Source organism: Pleurodeles waltl, chromosome 2_2, assembly GCF_031143425.1.
Source record: "Pleurodeles waltl isolate 20211129_DDA chromosome 2_2, aPleWal1.hap1.20221129, whole genome shotgun sequence".
NCBI lineage: Eukaryota > Metazoa > Chordata > Amphibia > Caudata > Salamandridae > Pleurodeles > Pleurodeles waltl.
This window is the reverse complement of record NC_090439.1, coordinates 1073937888-1073954612: the sequence shown is the minus strand read 5'-3', so window position 1 is coordinate 1073954612 and position 16725 is coordinate 1073937888. Positions and strand designations below refer to the sequence as shown.

At 39.7% G+C, this 16725-nt stretch overlaps 1 protein-coding gene across 1 annotated transcript in view; it reads right to left on the bottom strand.

The window, feature by feature from the left end:
• Positions 1-1492: 1492 nt before the first annotated feature.
• The window catches only part of SLC45A4 (solute carrier family 45 member 4), a 223536-nt gene continuing 208303 nt past the window's right edge, over positions 1493-16725 (bottom strand). The window contains exon 8 of the mRNA XM_069220831.1: positions 1493-10887. Within this exon, the coding sequence (XP_069076932.1) occupies positions 10525-10887 (363 nt within the window). The 3' untranslated portion in view covers positions 1493-10524. The remainder of the gene's footprint in view (positions 10888-16725) is intronic.

The following is a 16725-nucleotide window of genomic DNA, read 5'->3' as shown; positions in this document are numbered from 1 at the left end:
GGTGAGGAGAGCGTTGACTTCGGGCCTGGTGCCGGAAGAGGGTGACTGTGAGAACCCGGTGCTGGTCCGGATCCACTATCGAATCCTGGGGTCCACAACGGCACCGAAGCTGCCGACATCAAATCTGATGGGGCCCCTCGTGACCCCGCGGGGCCCGAAGACCAACCCAACAGGGCAGCCAGGTCAAAAACAAGGGGCATAGCATCGTAAAATTCCTTTAGTTGAGCGGGGGTTGCTCTGGCTCCCGGAAAGGGGGGGGTAGACGCAGAGTCGGCCCTGGCAATGGCTCCACGCTCGGAACGTCAATGTTCCCTCGATGCCTCGTTGGCTGACGGGTGTGGCGAAGTCCGCTTGAACTTCTTCTTTCTGTGCCTCTTACCTGAATACCCCGAGGACCTAGAATGCAAGGAAGATGACTTGGGGCTCCTGAAGCAGTGCAGTGACCTCCTCCTTGATGGGACCGTGAACTCATCGGAGTTGCGCCGACCGAAGACGACTGCCGGGCCGCTAGAAATTTGAGAGATCTCTCTCTCAAGGCCTTCGAAGCCATGGCCCGACAGTCGGAGCACGACGTCACGTTGTGGTCTTTTTCAAGAACACCAGAGACAAACTTGGTGTGGATCAGTGACCAACGTGGCGCAATGACATGTGCCACACTGTTTGAATCCAGTCTTCCTCTAAGTCATTCGCACAGACAATCGAAAAAATCTTCGATGAAACATCGAAAAAAGGGTAGCTCTATCCGGACCTGCGCTTAAGTGACATGGAAGGAAAGGAACTGACGTACGCGCTCCGGGTTGGTGCCTATATAGAAGACCGTAACGTCACAGACGGCTCCAACAACGCTGATGCCACATGGAGCTAGACAAGCACGCGGACCCGAACGACGCCACCGGACGTCCCGCACAGGGTACTACTCAGCAGAAAAATTCCGGACTCGAAGCTGATGCCAGAGAATTCTAAGGTAACAAATTTCCAGCTAGAAATCTCTATCAGATATGTAGTATTGTAATATGTAGATTGTAAATATGAGATTGTAAGTGCTTAAGTAATTTGGTGGTAAAGGAGTCAATGTCATGATTTACATTTTGTTACAATTTCAGAGGATCTCATATGATTAGTTAAAATTTACATTCAGCAATATACCTCTGCAGGCCTTATAAGTGAATGTGTAATATTGAGTACATTTGTGATAACATGATGTGATGTAATGTTTGTAAATTCAGCTATATGCACACAGGAGGTATATGTGGAAATGCTAAGAACTTTATCAATCTGACCAACTAAAGTAGCGAAAATGAACAAAATAAATGGGCCTCAAGATAATCCTCTGGTATATATTTTTTCATTTAGGTGTACTGATTACTTACTGTGCACCAGAGAAATTATTACAACCCATGAAAAAGATCCTAAACAGCAATGCTTAGGAGACCAGGCATCCACACTGTGTTTAAAATGGTTATGGAAAAATAACTTGATGACTCATAAAAAATTTGCGTAATCAATTATTTATTTAACTGTGGAACAATGTATTGAAACACACTGTAAGTGGTGCATGGTATGTCTAAATCCATGTATCTATTGTAAAATGATTGCACAAACAAAAGGCAAGTGCAGGATATAGTGAAACAGAACATCTTCCATGCAAATCTCTTAACCTTAGAGAGGAAGAAAAATATGTATATAACTAAAACACACATTATGTTATGTACGCATTCAATTTCATTCAGTTGCGAAATCATTCTTCGTAATCCCTTATTCCTTACAAAACTTGACAGTATTATGTGTTTAACACACATATTTTTTACACAGCTAAACTCAGCAAGAGCTACATTTGTGCCCCAACTTAATAAGTTGATAAAAGTAGTTGTCAAATGGCCAGTTCACAATGGAACTAAATATTATTATATTGAGATGCCAATGTGCATATTTTTGTTAATCTGAGACATGCTAACAGAGTCCCTCTGTTTACAAAGTATTTAGAGTCCATGTGACATCTGAAACTGCACTTAACATGGCATATAGTGGCAAGATTACAATATACCAAAAAGTATTTCTTCAGTGAAGTGTAATTTGAAACACATGTGACATACAACAAAAAACATTGGTAGGGAAATGACTAAATCAACTCGTAGTGGTCTATGAAACATGTGACACAAGATAATTAAATGATGCATACTAAATTAAAAACAGACTGGGTTTACTACTGCAAAGTAACAGTTTGAAAAAAAGCAATCCTGTTAAATAACTGTGTGCCACTTTGAGTGGATCAAACTATGTTTAAGAAATTGAAAGCAATTGAAAACAAATTAGCAAACAAAACAGTGACAAAGGATAGTGACATATGTAGATTGGGTCAAGCATGTCGCAGCTTTTAAAAGGTTGGAAGCATACAATACAAAAAAAATCCTTCAACTCCTCCTCCTTGTTCTATTCATGGAATACATTGTTTCCACTCTCACTTGGCATGCCAATTTTGTAAATTTGCAAAAACTGAAGCATCAGCCATTACCTCTTGCAATATTAGAGAACAGATTGGTGTAGCAGCTGCTGCATACTACACTTCACAAGTTATAAGATAAATATTTATCCCAAGGTTTTTGAAGACGTGAATAGAAGGGCAGATTATACAAAAGAAGAATATTCTTGAAACATCTGATAATTTCACATTTGCCCCAGTTGATGTGTATTATGATTCTGGATAGCAAAAAAAGGCATACTTCTTTGTGAAGTGTCTAGTAAAAACAAGAGATGCGCAATGGTTGAAAAATAATAGCTGTCTATGCATAACTGTCTTTAGAATAGCCTCTTAAATTACAGCTAAGGAGGAATTAACATTTGAAGATTCAATAATGTTATCATTGTCAATGCTTTTGTTTACACCCTGTACTGAAGGTCTATTTTGACTGCAAGAGGACATCCTCATACCCATACCATTGCAGAATGACCCTTATAAATACATTACATACTTCATGTTTGCTACCTTAGGTAAACCAACTAATGGGCTACTTAAAGCCCTTATTTTAATATTAATGAAACATGATATTTGGTATTTCTTAAACACAATGGAATTGACAAACAAATATCCAAATGTATGGTGTATGGATACATATACAATTAAAATGTGGTTGCAGACTAGTACAGCTGCTCTTGATAAAAACATTTTTCTCATTAAGAATCAAAATATAAGTTAATCCTTACAAAAGTGTATAATACAAATGTGTTCAGAATAAAATGACTGTTATTTATAATCAGAGTAGTTTTGTTTACATAGATATCCTTAGGGCCACAATGTACATCCAAATATTATGCTTACAGAGTACAACATTATTCAGACAACCTAACACTGACTTTCACTGCTGGGTTTGCCATCTTGAAAGGAGGGCATAACACCGGCATTTTATATGATACAAGGTACCCTAATTTTAAAGTTATGTGCAACAGGGCACAGCTTGATGTCACCCTGCTCATACAAGCAGCAATATAAATATTGGATTCCACTGAACACAATAGCCTATATCAAATGTGTATTACAATACAAGATACAAAGCTTGCAGTTAGGTTGAACTATGTCATTGTATGACAACACATTGTGATAATGTCATTCTAAGATGGCAACAGAATTGGCATATAGTATGAGGAAGGTGACACGAAGGGAGAAATAAATGCATTTTTGAAGTTTACAAGTATATAAGTTTATTGTGTATGGAAAAGGTGTGCTGCCATCACATCCTGATTACTACAGGACCACCTAGTGTAGCTAACCTTATACAATAGTTTACTGTGAAATTGATCCTTCAGAGTACTCCAAGGAGCCAAAGCAAGACGTTGCTATAATTTCTTGGCTTCAAACTCAATTTAGGAGTGGCACAGCTGTCTCAGATTGGCCCCCCCACCTATGGAAATCCTTGCCTTCTCATATTAGATTTCTGTCCTCACTTTCTATCTCCAAGACAGCAATACAACTTCACTTATTCGAGGTACTGTAGCTTATTAGACCCACACTGAGAGATCTTTCCTGGTGGTGTGTACATTATACGTGATCCTGTTTATTCACCTTCCTGCAAGTGTTGAAACTAAAAAAAGAGGAAGATCACCGCAAAATTATTGCAACTAGTTTTTTCCAATACGTGTTAAGCTGTCACATAATCAATGGTATGATCGGGTGTGTCAGTCATCCACCATTTATGATTTCCCAATGGTTGGTACTTATAAAGTATAGAACATAGCTGTGATGTCACAATATGCTGTGATAATGCCCTAATGTTATAGCAGTGCGATAGATAGTGTTTCATTGAATAAGGCAAAACATTCTAACACAACATTTTGAGCCTTACGTACAGAAAAAAATATTTTGGTATTTCATCCTTGTACTAAATGAAAATAGCAAGTGCAAATTACTAGGAAAAATTACTCAAACTGTCACTTAGTGACGTTCAACTAAAACACCTCAACAATACCATGTATTTCTCAGGAACAGATGTCTCATTTTCTACCTGAGGAAAAATGCAGTATCTGCTGCAGAGTAATCATGGGAGATTTGAGCCTGCCACATTTCCAATTAAAAAACGTCCAGTAAGTGAAAAGCACGATGATTAAATCAGATCAAAGAGCAATTATTCAAATACATGCTTAAAGAAAACACATGAGTGTCCTATTTTCTGATGTATATCCCAACTTTACAAGAGTACAATGAATTATAGTCAAATGCCATTTTGAGGCGGAAATGTGGCTGCCTTTCCCTTGCACTTACTGCCATAGACATATCACCATCTACTGCGAAGGTTACTTGCTTGTTCTAGTTACACACTGATGCAAAATTGTTGCAACTTACTCGAGTGTCAAAGCAATCCTTTGTCTCCACATCTTATTTTTTAAACAAATTATTTGAAAGAAACTGTACCATCCTTAGGTACTCATGACTCTAAATCTCTGCCTTTTCTCACCTTTAATGATACCATATTGCTTGGGCTAAGTTGCAATATCAAATAATAAATATGGAGGATCATCAAGTCTTCTTAATACCTGCAATGTAGTACTGATGTCAGTAAAATATCAGTGGAAGGGACACAATCACATTTCCAATTAAGAGGGAGAAGAAATTACTCGAGCATTCACAATCACGGTCCCATCAACAGGGACCTATGCTGTGTGACTGAGCAAAAGAAGGTATGAACAACAAATAAGGTTGTGTTAGAAGCAGCCTAGGGTTTGACTGGAATCTCATCAGGGCACTGACTCAGTGATGATGGATCAGTGCAGATGGACCTCAGTAGGCTTGTAATTTAAAATAAGGGCAAACCAACTGATGGCACAGATGGCAAGACACGAAAGTGATGGTAATTCCCAAATGCAAACTGTTGTCAAAAACAGAAAACTGAAAGGAATGTTCTCTAAATTCAAAATGTCTGTTTGCTCTGGAAAGGCTATGTTCTGCTTGAGCATGCATACATGCACATACCATATGCTAGTCAGGCCAAATAATCTATGTTAGTACAAAATAAGCCCCAACTTATGAAGGCCATTTTTGTGGTATAGCAAAAATGAGTGTGCAAATCATAAAGCCAGTGAGAATGGCATATTGCAGTTATCTATCTACTTTCCAGTGTTGCCATGTTCATACAACTTCGCCCAGCGGGCTACAGAACGTTTTGATGTTTCCCGATGACAGCTTTTTCTTCCAGCTTTGGCCTTCATACAGTGAAATGTTCAATAATTGCTAGCAGCCTCACTATGCTCATTTACAAAGAATAACACTGAAGGTATCAACCTGAAAAACAGCCGAACCTTCCAAACATTCCTATACACATCGCAATGCACACAAAAAGGTCAAACTTGCAAAAGAAGTCATTAGCAATCTTTTTGCATTTTGAAGAAAAATAATACGATAGGGAGTCAACTGTGGCTCCAAAAGATAGAACCAAAGTGAGAACAGATTGCTCAAAGATAAAAAAAACAAGTAAAAAAAAATCTGATTTTGACAGACTGTTGTAATAAATGCTATGAGCATATATTTCTCATACAAATAATTTGAAAGGAGGGCATTTTGCAAACTGTTCCTTTTACAAACTGCACAACTTTGTCTGCAAAATGTTTACCCACTGCACAGTCCAAGGAATTCAGTTATTAAATTTGCTTGCAAATACCTTCAGAGATGTTTGGAAAATCTGATTTCAACCCTTATTCAGACTTTTGCAAGGCTATAAGGGGTAGCCCTATAATCTCCAATATTCATTTGCAAAGCTCCTGCCAATCTTAAAATGTGCTCAAGAGAATCTTAAGTCATTCTGGCTTTTTAAAATGTGAACATTCTCCAGACTAAACAACTAACCAATCAACTGCTGACAACCTAAATATGTCGCAGCAAATTGAATTACACCCCTGGAATCACAAGGATTTGCTTAAAGCAAAAATAAAAGTGACTACAAACATGTCAAATAAATGAAAAAGGCAAGAACATATCTCTTAAGTACGCATATCCTTCTCTCTGGCAAAACAACAAACATACAAAGAAAAAAGCCAAAATATCATGTGTCAATGACTTTCATCACACTTAGTGCAGTAAAGAATCTCTCAAATGTGCAGAATACTTTGCTTCATAAAGGTAATTATAGTCGTACTAAATGGTTAATATGTGCATATCATACTGAAATGTCAGATTACTAAAAATACAGAATTACCAGAAGTAATGCATATATTTAGAAATAAAAATATACTGTTTTATATATGTATATACATCTCTCAATTTATACATTTGAATGTCTTAACAAATTCTAAGTATGTTTAATAACTCTCTGACAATAATGCCAGTTTGAAACACAGCAATGCATCTCTAATATATGAGAAACCTAATAATATACTGTATATAGTAAGATAAAATAGTGTATAATAAGCATTTCAAGAGTTTCATGTAGTTCACACACTTCTTCAATAAGGCTTTAAACGCGTTCAGTAGTATCTTCAGAATGCAACATTCATAATTAATTGTCCTAAATAAATATTCATGTAAATAAAATAAAAACTTCAAGCAACGTCTATTCTTGAAAGACCTGAAACGTCTTGTGCAATACAGTGTATTTGAGAATAATGAAAAACCAGCAGCCCAAATGTATTATATCTGCTCCTGCACTGCACGTGGATTTTAACACCTAGCCAAGGGAGAAAAACCCAACTGCAAATGTCGTCAGAGCAAGTTGGAGACAACTGTGAAGGTTGCTTGTTACTTTCAAAAATACCAAATACATACAATACATTCTTTTTTAAGCATTCTACAAATTCAAGTAAATCCATACAGAATTGAGTTATTTTGAAGTACATGTATGTAGCTTTGACTTGAATGGTCATATTGCAGCAAGATTTTGTCTGTGCACTTCCAAGGCTGGTCAATTATTGCCATATTGGTTGTGAGTATCCAACTGAAAGGGGTACATAATGGCCTCCATCAGCCTCCATAGCATGCCAGGTGACCTTAAAACATATCAGTGGAAGAATTCATGCAATCCCTCGGCAAATTACTTGTAAGCTTCTCCACTTTTCATTCTTTATTAATTCTCTGGAGAAAGTCAAAGAAGTTCGCAAAATGAAATGTGCTGCCACCTGAATGTCGAGCTTTGGTATGGACGAAAGGTGCAAACATTTCTGAAATAAAACCAGACTACCTTTGTGCTTATCGCAGAGTAAATTCCTCTCCTCAAACCAGTTTTGTACATGGTAAAACACACAGGCTGATGTATTGCAAGAATACATCCAAAAACGATATGTGGTGTAAAGATTGCAATGAATACTTGTTAAGGATTGCTTTTTTCTTTAAGCTGTTCCGTTATTTACACACAGTTTATATCTATGCATGTCAGATACGACAAAGTACAGCACCAAAAGTAAAAAAGTACTTAATGCACAATTTAGCATTCTTTTTTTTAATTATAACTGTTTGTTTTTTGTCTGCTAATGGTATTTACCTTCAGATAGTATTTGTGTGAGTCATTGGCCGAATTGACAGAAGCATGCCCTGTAATCCCAATGTGCTATCTTTGGGGATGGTGGCAAGGTGACAGTAACAACTAAGCAGAGGGAAATCTTATGGGTTTAAAGAAAATCTACTGGGTGTGACTCTTTGGCTTATGGCAATATAATATAGAAAAGTATATTTAAATAAATGGGTATATGTACATCTTACCACGTGATTTTGTACACATCCTAACTCTAATAGAGCAACGGTGTAAAAACATGTTCTAAATATAACAGTGTTAGGCTACTAATATATTTAAATAGTGGTGGTCGTGGGCTTGACAATGGATTGGCCGTAAATCCAACATCTGCAAGAGTTTGCTATGTAATACACAACTTAGGAGGACTTAACAAGAGGGTAGAAGTTGAGTTCGGTACGCACACCTTTGTTTAGGGTCATGCGATTAAAAGGCTAGTGGAGATATAGTTATGTCTGTGTTCCCAGAGTGGCGCACTGCTAATAAGGTGTTAAGTGCACTACCTCAATAGTTGAAGTAGGCACTGCCGGCATGCTCACTAACAGAAGCCGGGACCAAATTTACTTCCAATTTTATACTGAACCTAATTTGAAGGGGAAGTCAGCCATTTCTTATTGGCATTTTATGCAGCCTCAAATTTCAGGTATCTTTGTACATGTGTAGTAAAGAACGCCTGTGGTGCTCAAATGAACTTCTTATGTCCATGTCTCTTGTGAAAAGACTACACAATTTACACAAGATGTTCCCTATGTACTAATACCCCTTCCCTTCGTGACCAGCAAGATTGCTATGTACATGAACACAATTTCATATGCAATGGAAAGAAAAGAGTATTTTATGCAATGTGTAGCTATAATTGTCTGCAAATAATTGGTTGTTGAGTGCCAGAGAGTAGATTTCACGAGTGCCTTACAATTTTTTGTACAAACATTTTATGCTGTTGTACAAGACTGAAGCTGGAGACTATCATTTGGGGCTGCGTAGGCGGCCGTTTTTGGCACATCTTAAAAATTAAGCCCCTCGATTTGTTCTGCATTACTTGCATTAAACCACATACCTTGATGATTTTACTGTTCCATACCATGTAACCACTTCTGAGATGTTTTGTATACTTACATTTCATAACAGCTACCTGTCACATTTCGTATACTGCCCTAACTACATATTAATAGCCATACGTGTATATAATAATAAAAATAAAGGAGGTTCAAGGGCACATACAGTGCACAAATATTGGATTGTGATGCTAAGTTCTACTGGTTCCCAGCCAAAGAGAAAGAGGCAAGATAAAACACAAGACGTAAAATAGAGGTGAAACCTTGAGAATGTGACCAGAATTCTTAGCATCTGCCTGTACAGGCTAACATAAATCAACTACTGTATCTATCATATAATCTACAATTTCTATGATATGCACAAAAAATTTGATTAGAGTTTGTACATGAGCAACAGCAAAAAAAACAAAAAAAAACACATCAGCGCTAAGATATGAAGTTATGGCCTAAGCATCCAGTCACAGTGTGTTTTAGCTGAAATATGTTACAATATTCTGTCTGTGCTACATAAGTTAAAAACATAAAGCACATTTTTCTCTGATCACTCCTGCAGGAACTCCAAGTAACACAGAAAAGTCAAAGCTTCTACCACTGTAGGAAATTCAATAAAGAGTTCAACATTTGCAGTTACCAATTTTATTTCCCTAACACCTCTTCTCACTCTGTGCTGCAGGGAAACAAATGATTTATGATGGACCTTTTTTATAGGTGAGCTTCTCCAAAAAAGGTTCATAGTAAGCTGGGATTCAAATATAGGCAAAGGTTTTTATATATTTGTATGAGCCGTTGCTGGCTTAGCCAAAGTCTTACACCTGTAAAGAATACCTGCCTGCCCAATTTTAAATAAGAGCTGCTAATGTAACAATAGGACAATAAGTTGCCGTGTTACTGACAATAGACTTATCTGATGGTTAGAAATAACCAATAAGTTGCTTACATCTACAGTTGTAGCCAACACTAGATGAAATCCAAACTAGCTCTTTAGAAAAGTATGAAACATTAATGTAGATGTTTGGCAGTATCACAGTGGTAATCAAACCAAGTAATATCACCACCAAAATAGTTTTCTTTGTAGAATGTGAAAAGGAATTTTCACTTTGATTCTCACTTTTGTTACCCCATCTGAAAGACATGCAGAATGAAAAAGGGCATCTCTTTAAAAACAGACGTTTTGCATGGAACCTACATGTATTTTGTTGGTCTTGATTAGAAAATCAACAAAGTGTTCAGAAATGACAGCATAGTCGAAGCGTTTACACAAAAATCAATTATTATATTTTTGAATACCTTCTAAATATGTCCATAGAACTAACTCAGCCCCATCAATAATGTAGCAAAGAGAAAGGACCATGTTTTCAGTAATTTAAGCAACAATATTTCTAAAAGTTCAGAAATTCTTCTATTCCCACCAAAAGCATGTTCCCTCCTCCCCTTTCATGCACCCTAATGTGTTTGGAATGTGAGTGAATAGAGATAAGAGCATTTCAGACTGTGGACTCGCTTTCTGCATCAGCCAGGGCTTGTGTCTTTTGTGAAATCTTTAACACTGTCGGTCTCTCAGGGCTTGCACTGTTGGCAATGGCAGTCTCTGGAGTGCCTTGATCTTTTTGTTCTTCCTTTGAATCTTCTCCGACTTCTGGATAAATTACCAGGAACGTCGCTGTCAAAAACCCCAAGAATGATCCCACAGATGCCACCAATGGAATGACTCGAACAGTTCCAACAAGGTCCACTACTCCGCCAAGGGCTGATGCCACCAGAATCTGAGAAATGTAAACCTGGCAGGAAAGGATTGCACAGTCTATTCCAAATCCTCGCTTTGAACTTCCAGGACTATGATGAATGTACTATAAAAAAAGAAAAGAAATGTGCAATGACTAAACAAAAGAACTGTGCATCCAATTCTTCAAACAGAGACAGAAGAAAAACCTTTTCTTGCATTTAGAATTAATTTCTGTCAGCTGACAGCCTTTAGTCACACTACTATGAGCAAATAATTCAGATTTTGTACTGAAACTGAAGCCGGAATCTCTAGATAAAGGGTCTGATTTACAGTCCTTCAGACAAATATTTCATCACAAATGTGATGGATATCCATTCACCTTGCTACATATGTATTATATCCAAATGCACCTGCAATAAAGCAGACACAAGTCCATCGTGTTCATGACAGTACCTGCCTGCCAGACTCTAAATCAGGCCAAAAGCTTCTTCACTGCTATTCCCTTATATCTATATTTTGACTGCAAAAGTCAAATTATCTATCAAAATTTGGAAGCTGGTAGGTTAAGAATGGAAATTGTTGGTTGGTCTGATTAGCTTTTTCCCCAACTCAAATATTCTCAGTCGTTGGTGGTTACAGCTTTATTTGTTAAAAACTAGTACACATCTAATTACACTAGACTGCAGAGTTGGCAACTGTTCAAAAGCATACTGCATATATACCTGAAATTTGTATAAATCATATGTTAAATCACATATATCAAGGTCACTATAATGTACCGAAAACCTAATTTTAATCTTTATGAATATAAACATTTTTTGTCATTCAATGCTAGTTGCATCAATATTAAATATTCGTTGGATTTTTTTTTTAATAATCTGTAATGTTCTGCAGAGCTATACCATTGCACTGGTGTATAAAAAACAAGTTACTTACTGGTAAATGTAGTTCTCCAGTACTGCAATCTTTCATAGATTCACACGCTTGAATCATTTCCCATCATCGTGATGGGAGTCCCATGTTACCATTAGAAAAGCATAGGTACAGACTGGAAAGGCCCTAGGCCCTTCAGTTTAGTAACATATCCTTGTTGTTTTTTTTGTGTTTTTTTTAAAGAGACTAAACTTAAGTTCCAACCAATTAGGTTGCACCACCGTTTAGAACACTCCTGTGAGAAGCTCCAGTCCCTCAGATTTTTTGGAGCACAAGTGTAGGTAAACACCCACTGACAGGAAGATGAGCTTTCCAGGTGAAGACAGTGGGTTGCATGTAAATCTATGAAAGATTCCAATACTGGAGAACTACAGTTACAGGTAAGTAAATTATTTTCTCACTCCAGTGTTGGATATTTCATAGATTACCATGTTTGAATCAGATTAAATAGCAGTTGAATAGCACATTTTTTGCATGAAGTCTAAGATACATTCACATAGATGGAAAATGTCACTTACCCAATATACATTTGTTCGTGGCATGTTGCGCTGCAGATTCACATGCTGTGCACTGTTCCTGCCATCTACTGTTGGGCTCCGAGTGTTACAAGTTGTTTTTCTTCTAAGAAGTCTTTTCGAGTCACGGGACCGAGTGACTCCTCCCTTTCGGCTCCATTGCACATGGGCGTCGACTCCATCTTAGATTGTTTTCCCCGCAAAGGGAGAGGTAGGAGTTGGTAAAGTAAGGATACTAGAGGTGCCCATGCAATGGAGTAGAAATGTATGCGCATAGTGTGTAGTAAAGGAATATTTATTTACATATTTCCAATTTACATGCAACTAAAACGGCTACAGGCTCCCGGGGAGGTGGGAGGGCGCATGTGAATCTGCAGTGCAACATGCCACGAAAAGATGTACACTGGGTAAGTGACAATTTCCGTTCGATGGCATGTGTAGCTGCAGATACACATGCTGCGCATAGACTACAAAGCAGTAATCTCCCCAAAAGCAGTGGTCAGCCTGTAGGAGTTGAAGTTGTCTGAAATAATGTTCTTAATACAGCCTGTCCTACTGTAGCTTGTTGTGTTGCTAACACATCTACACAGTAATGCTTAGTAAATGTATGGGGCGTAGACCAGGTGGCTGCCTTACAAATCTCTGTCATTGGTATATTACCAAGAAAAGCCATTGTGGCGCCTTTCTTTCTAGTGGAGTGTGCCCTTGGTGTAATGGGTAATTTCTCTTTTAGCTTTAAGGTAACAGGTTTGAATGCATTTAACTATCCATCTGGCAATGCCCTGTTTGGATATAGGGTTACCTGCATGAGGTTTTTGGAAAGCTACGAACAATTGTTTTGTTTTACAAAATTGTTTTGTTCTGTCAATGTAATACATTAGCGCTCTTTTTATGTCTAATGTATGCAATGCCCTTTCCGCTACTGAGTCTGGTTGTGGAAAGAAGACTGGGAGTTCCACATTTTGGTTTAGATGGAACGGTGATATGACTTTTGGTAAAAATTGTGGATTTGTACGGAGAACCACTTTATGTTTGTGTATTTGTATAAAGGGTTCTTGAATAGTAAACACCTGTATTTCACTAACTCTTCAAAGTGATGTGATGGCTATTAGAAAGGCTACTTTCCAAGTCAAAAATTGGATTTGACAAGAATGCATGGTTTCAAATGGTGGGCCCATGAGTTGTGTTAATACAATATTAAGATTCCACGAAGGTACTGGTGGTGTCCTTGGGGGTATGATTCTTTTTAGTCCTTCCATGAAGGATTTAATAACTGGGATTCTAAAAAGCGATTTTGTATGTTTAATCTGCAGATAAGCAAATATTGCAGTGAGATGGATTTTAATGGAAGAAAAGGCTAGATTTGACTTTTGTAAGTGTAGTAAATAACTTACAATGTTTTGTGTGGAGGCGTGTAACGGCATAATTTGATTAGCCTGGCAGTAGCAAACAAATCTTTTCCATTTGTTAGCGTAACAATGTCTTGTTGTGGGTTTTCTTGCTTGTTTAATGACCTCCATACACTCTTTTGAAAGGTTTAGATATCCGAATTCTAAGACTTCAGGAGCCAGATTGCTAGGTTGAGCGATGCTGGATTCGGGTGTCTGATCTGTTGTTTGTGTTGTGTTAACAGATCTGGTCTGTTTGGTAGTTTGATGTGGGGTACTACCAATAAGTCCAACAGTGTGGTGTACCACGGTTGGCGAGCCCACGTTGGTACTATAAGTATTAGTTTGAGTTTGTTTTGACTCAGTTTGTTGACCAGATAAGGAATGAGCGGGAGAGGGGGAAAAGCGTAAGCAAATATCCCTGACCAGCTGATCCATAGAGCATTGCCCTTGGACTGAGGGTGTGGGTATCTGGACGCGAAGTTTTGGCATTTTGCGTTTTCTTTTGTTGCAAACAGATCTATGTTTGGTGTCCCCCAGCGGTAGAAGTGATCTTGTAGAATCTGGTGATGTGTTTCCCACTCGTGAGTTTGCTGGTGATCTCGACTGAGACTGTCGGCCAACTGATTGTGAATGCCTGGTATATATTGTGCTATCAGGCGAATGTCGTTGATAATTGCCCAATGCCACATTTTTTGTGCTAAGAGACACAGCTGTGATGAGTGTGTCGCCCCCTGTTTGTTTAGATAATACATTGTTGTCATATTTTCTGTTTTGACAAGAATGTGTTTGTGGGCTAGAAGGGGTTGAAAGGCTTTTAGTGCTAGAAAGACTGCTAACAGTTCTAAGTGATTTATGTGAAGTTGTTATTGCTGATTGTCCCATTGACCTTGTATGCTGTGATTGTTGAGGTGTGCTCCCCACCCAATCATGGATGCGTCTGTTGTGATAATGGCGTGAGGCACTGGGTCTTGAAAAGGCCGCCCTTTGTTTAAATTAAGAGGGTTCCACCATTGAAGCGAAGAGTGTGTTTGGCAGTCTATCAACACTAGGGTGGTCATTCTGACCCTGGCGGTCTTTGACCGCCAGGGCGGAGGACCGCGGGAGCACCGCCGACAGGCCGGCGGTGCTCCAATGGGGATTCCGACCGCGGCGGTAAAGCCGCGGTCGGACCGGCACCACTGGCGGGGTCCCGCCAGTGTACCGCCGCCCCATTGAATCCTCCGCGGCGGCGCAGCTTGCTGCACCGCCGCGGGGATTCCGACCCCCCCTACCGCCATCCAGATCCCGGCGGTCGGACCGCCGGGATCCGGATGGCGGTAGGGGGGGTCGCGGGGCCCCTGGGGGCCCCTGCAGTGCCCATGCCACTGGCATGGGCATTGCAGGGGCCCCCGTAAGAGGGCCCCTTCACGTATTTCACTGTCTGCTGTGCAGACAGTGAAATACGCGACGGGTGCAACTGCACCCGTCGCACAGCTTCCACTCCGCCGGCTCGATTCCGAGCCGGCTTCATCGTGGAAGCCTCTTTCCCGCTGGGCTGGCTGGCGGTCTGAAGGCGACCGCCCGCCAGCCCAGCGGGAAAGTCAGAATTACCGCCGCGGTCTTTCGACCGCGGAACGGTAACCTGACGGCGGGACTTTGGCGGGCGGCCTCCGCCGCCCGCCAAGGTCAGAATGAGGGCCTAGATCTTGTAGTTGACCCTGTGCCTGCGTCCATTGTTTTGCTAGGCACTGTTGTAAGGGCCGCATGTTTAGCCTTGCGTTTGGGACAATAGCTATGCATGATGACATCATGCCTAGCAGTTTCATCACAAACTTGACTGTGTATTGTAGGTTTGGCTGCATGGTTGATATTATATTTTGAAACGATAGAACTCTTTGTGGACTTGGAGTGGCAATTGCTTTTTGTGTGTTGAGCGTTGCTCCCAAGTATTGTTGTATTTGAGATGGTTGCAAATGTGATTTTTGGTAATTTATAGAAAACCCTAGTTTGTGTAGAGTATCTACTACGTATTGCGTGTGAACGTGACATTGTCGTTGAGTGTTGGCTTTTATTAGCCAATCGTCTAGATATGAGAATACGTGCATGTGATGTCTCCTTATATGAGCTGCTACTACAGCTAGGCATTTTGTAAATACCCTGGGGGCTGTTATTCCGAACGGCAACACCTTGAATTGGTAATTTTTGCCTTGTATTACAAACCTGAGGTATTTCCGGTGAGATGGATGGATGGGTATGTGAAAATACGCATCTTTGAGATCCAGTGTTGCCATGTATTCCCCTTGTTTCAGTAAGGGGACTAAGTCCTGAAGTGTTACCATGTGGAAATTATCTGATTTGATGAAGAGATTCAGTGTTCTGAGATCTAAGATAGGCCTTAATATTTTGTCTTTTTTCGGGATAAGGAAATACAGGGAGTAAACCCCTGTTCCTTTCTGGTGATAAGGTACTGGCTCTATGGCTTCTTTTGCTAGCAGTGCTTGGACCTCTATTTGTAACAGGTCTAAGTGTTGTATAGACATTTTGTGCGTTCTTGGGGGAACATCTGGAGGGAATCTTGTGAACTCTATGCAGTAACCATGTTGGATAATTGATAGGACCCACATGTCCGTGGTAATGTGTGTCGAATTGTGGTAGTATTTGGTTTATCTCCCCCCCACCGGTGATATGTGTTGGGGAAGTGTGACATTGAAGTCACTGCTTGCTACTAGGGGTTGGCTTAGCAGGCTGGAATTTCCCTCTTCCTCTTGGAAACTGCCCTCTGTAGGAACCACGAAACCCCCCTCTCTGGTACTCAGACTGGTAAGTGGGTTTTGTTTGGGAGGTGGATGGTTCTGAGGGTTGCTGTCTAAACCCTCCACTAAACAGTGGTTTCCTAAATGTTCCCCTGTATTGAGAGGAGTAGAGCGCGCCCATGGCTTTGGCCGTGTCCGTGTCCTTTTTAATTTTTTCATTTGGCTCTATCCACTTCCGGACCGAATAGCTGATGTTGATTAAACGGCATATTCAATACCGCCTGTTGTATCTCTGGTTTAAACCCAGAACTTCGCAGCCATGCATGCCTTCTAATTGTTACTGCTGTATTGACAGTCTGTGCCGCTGTATCAGCAGAGTCTAGTGCAAAGC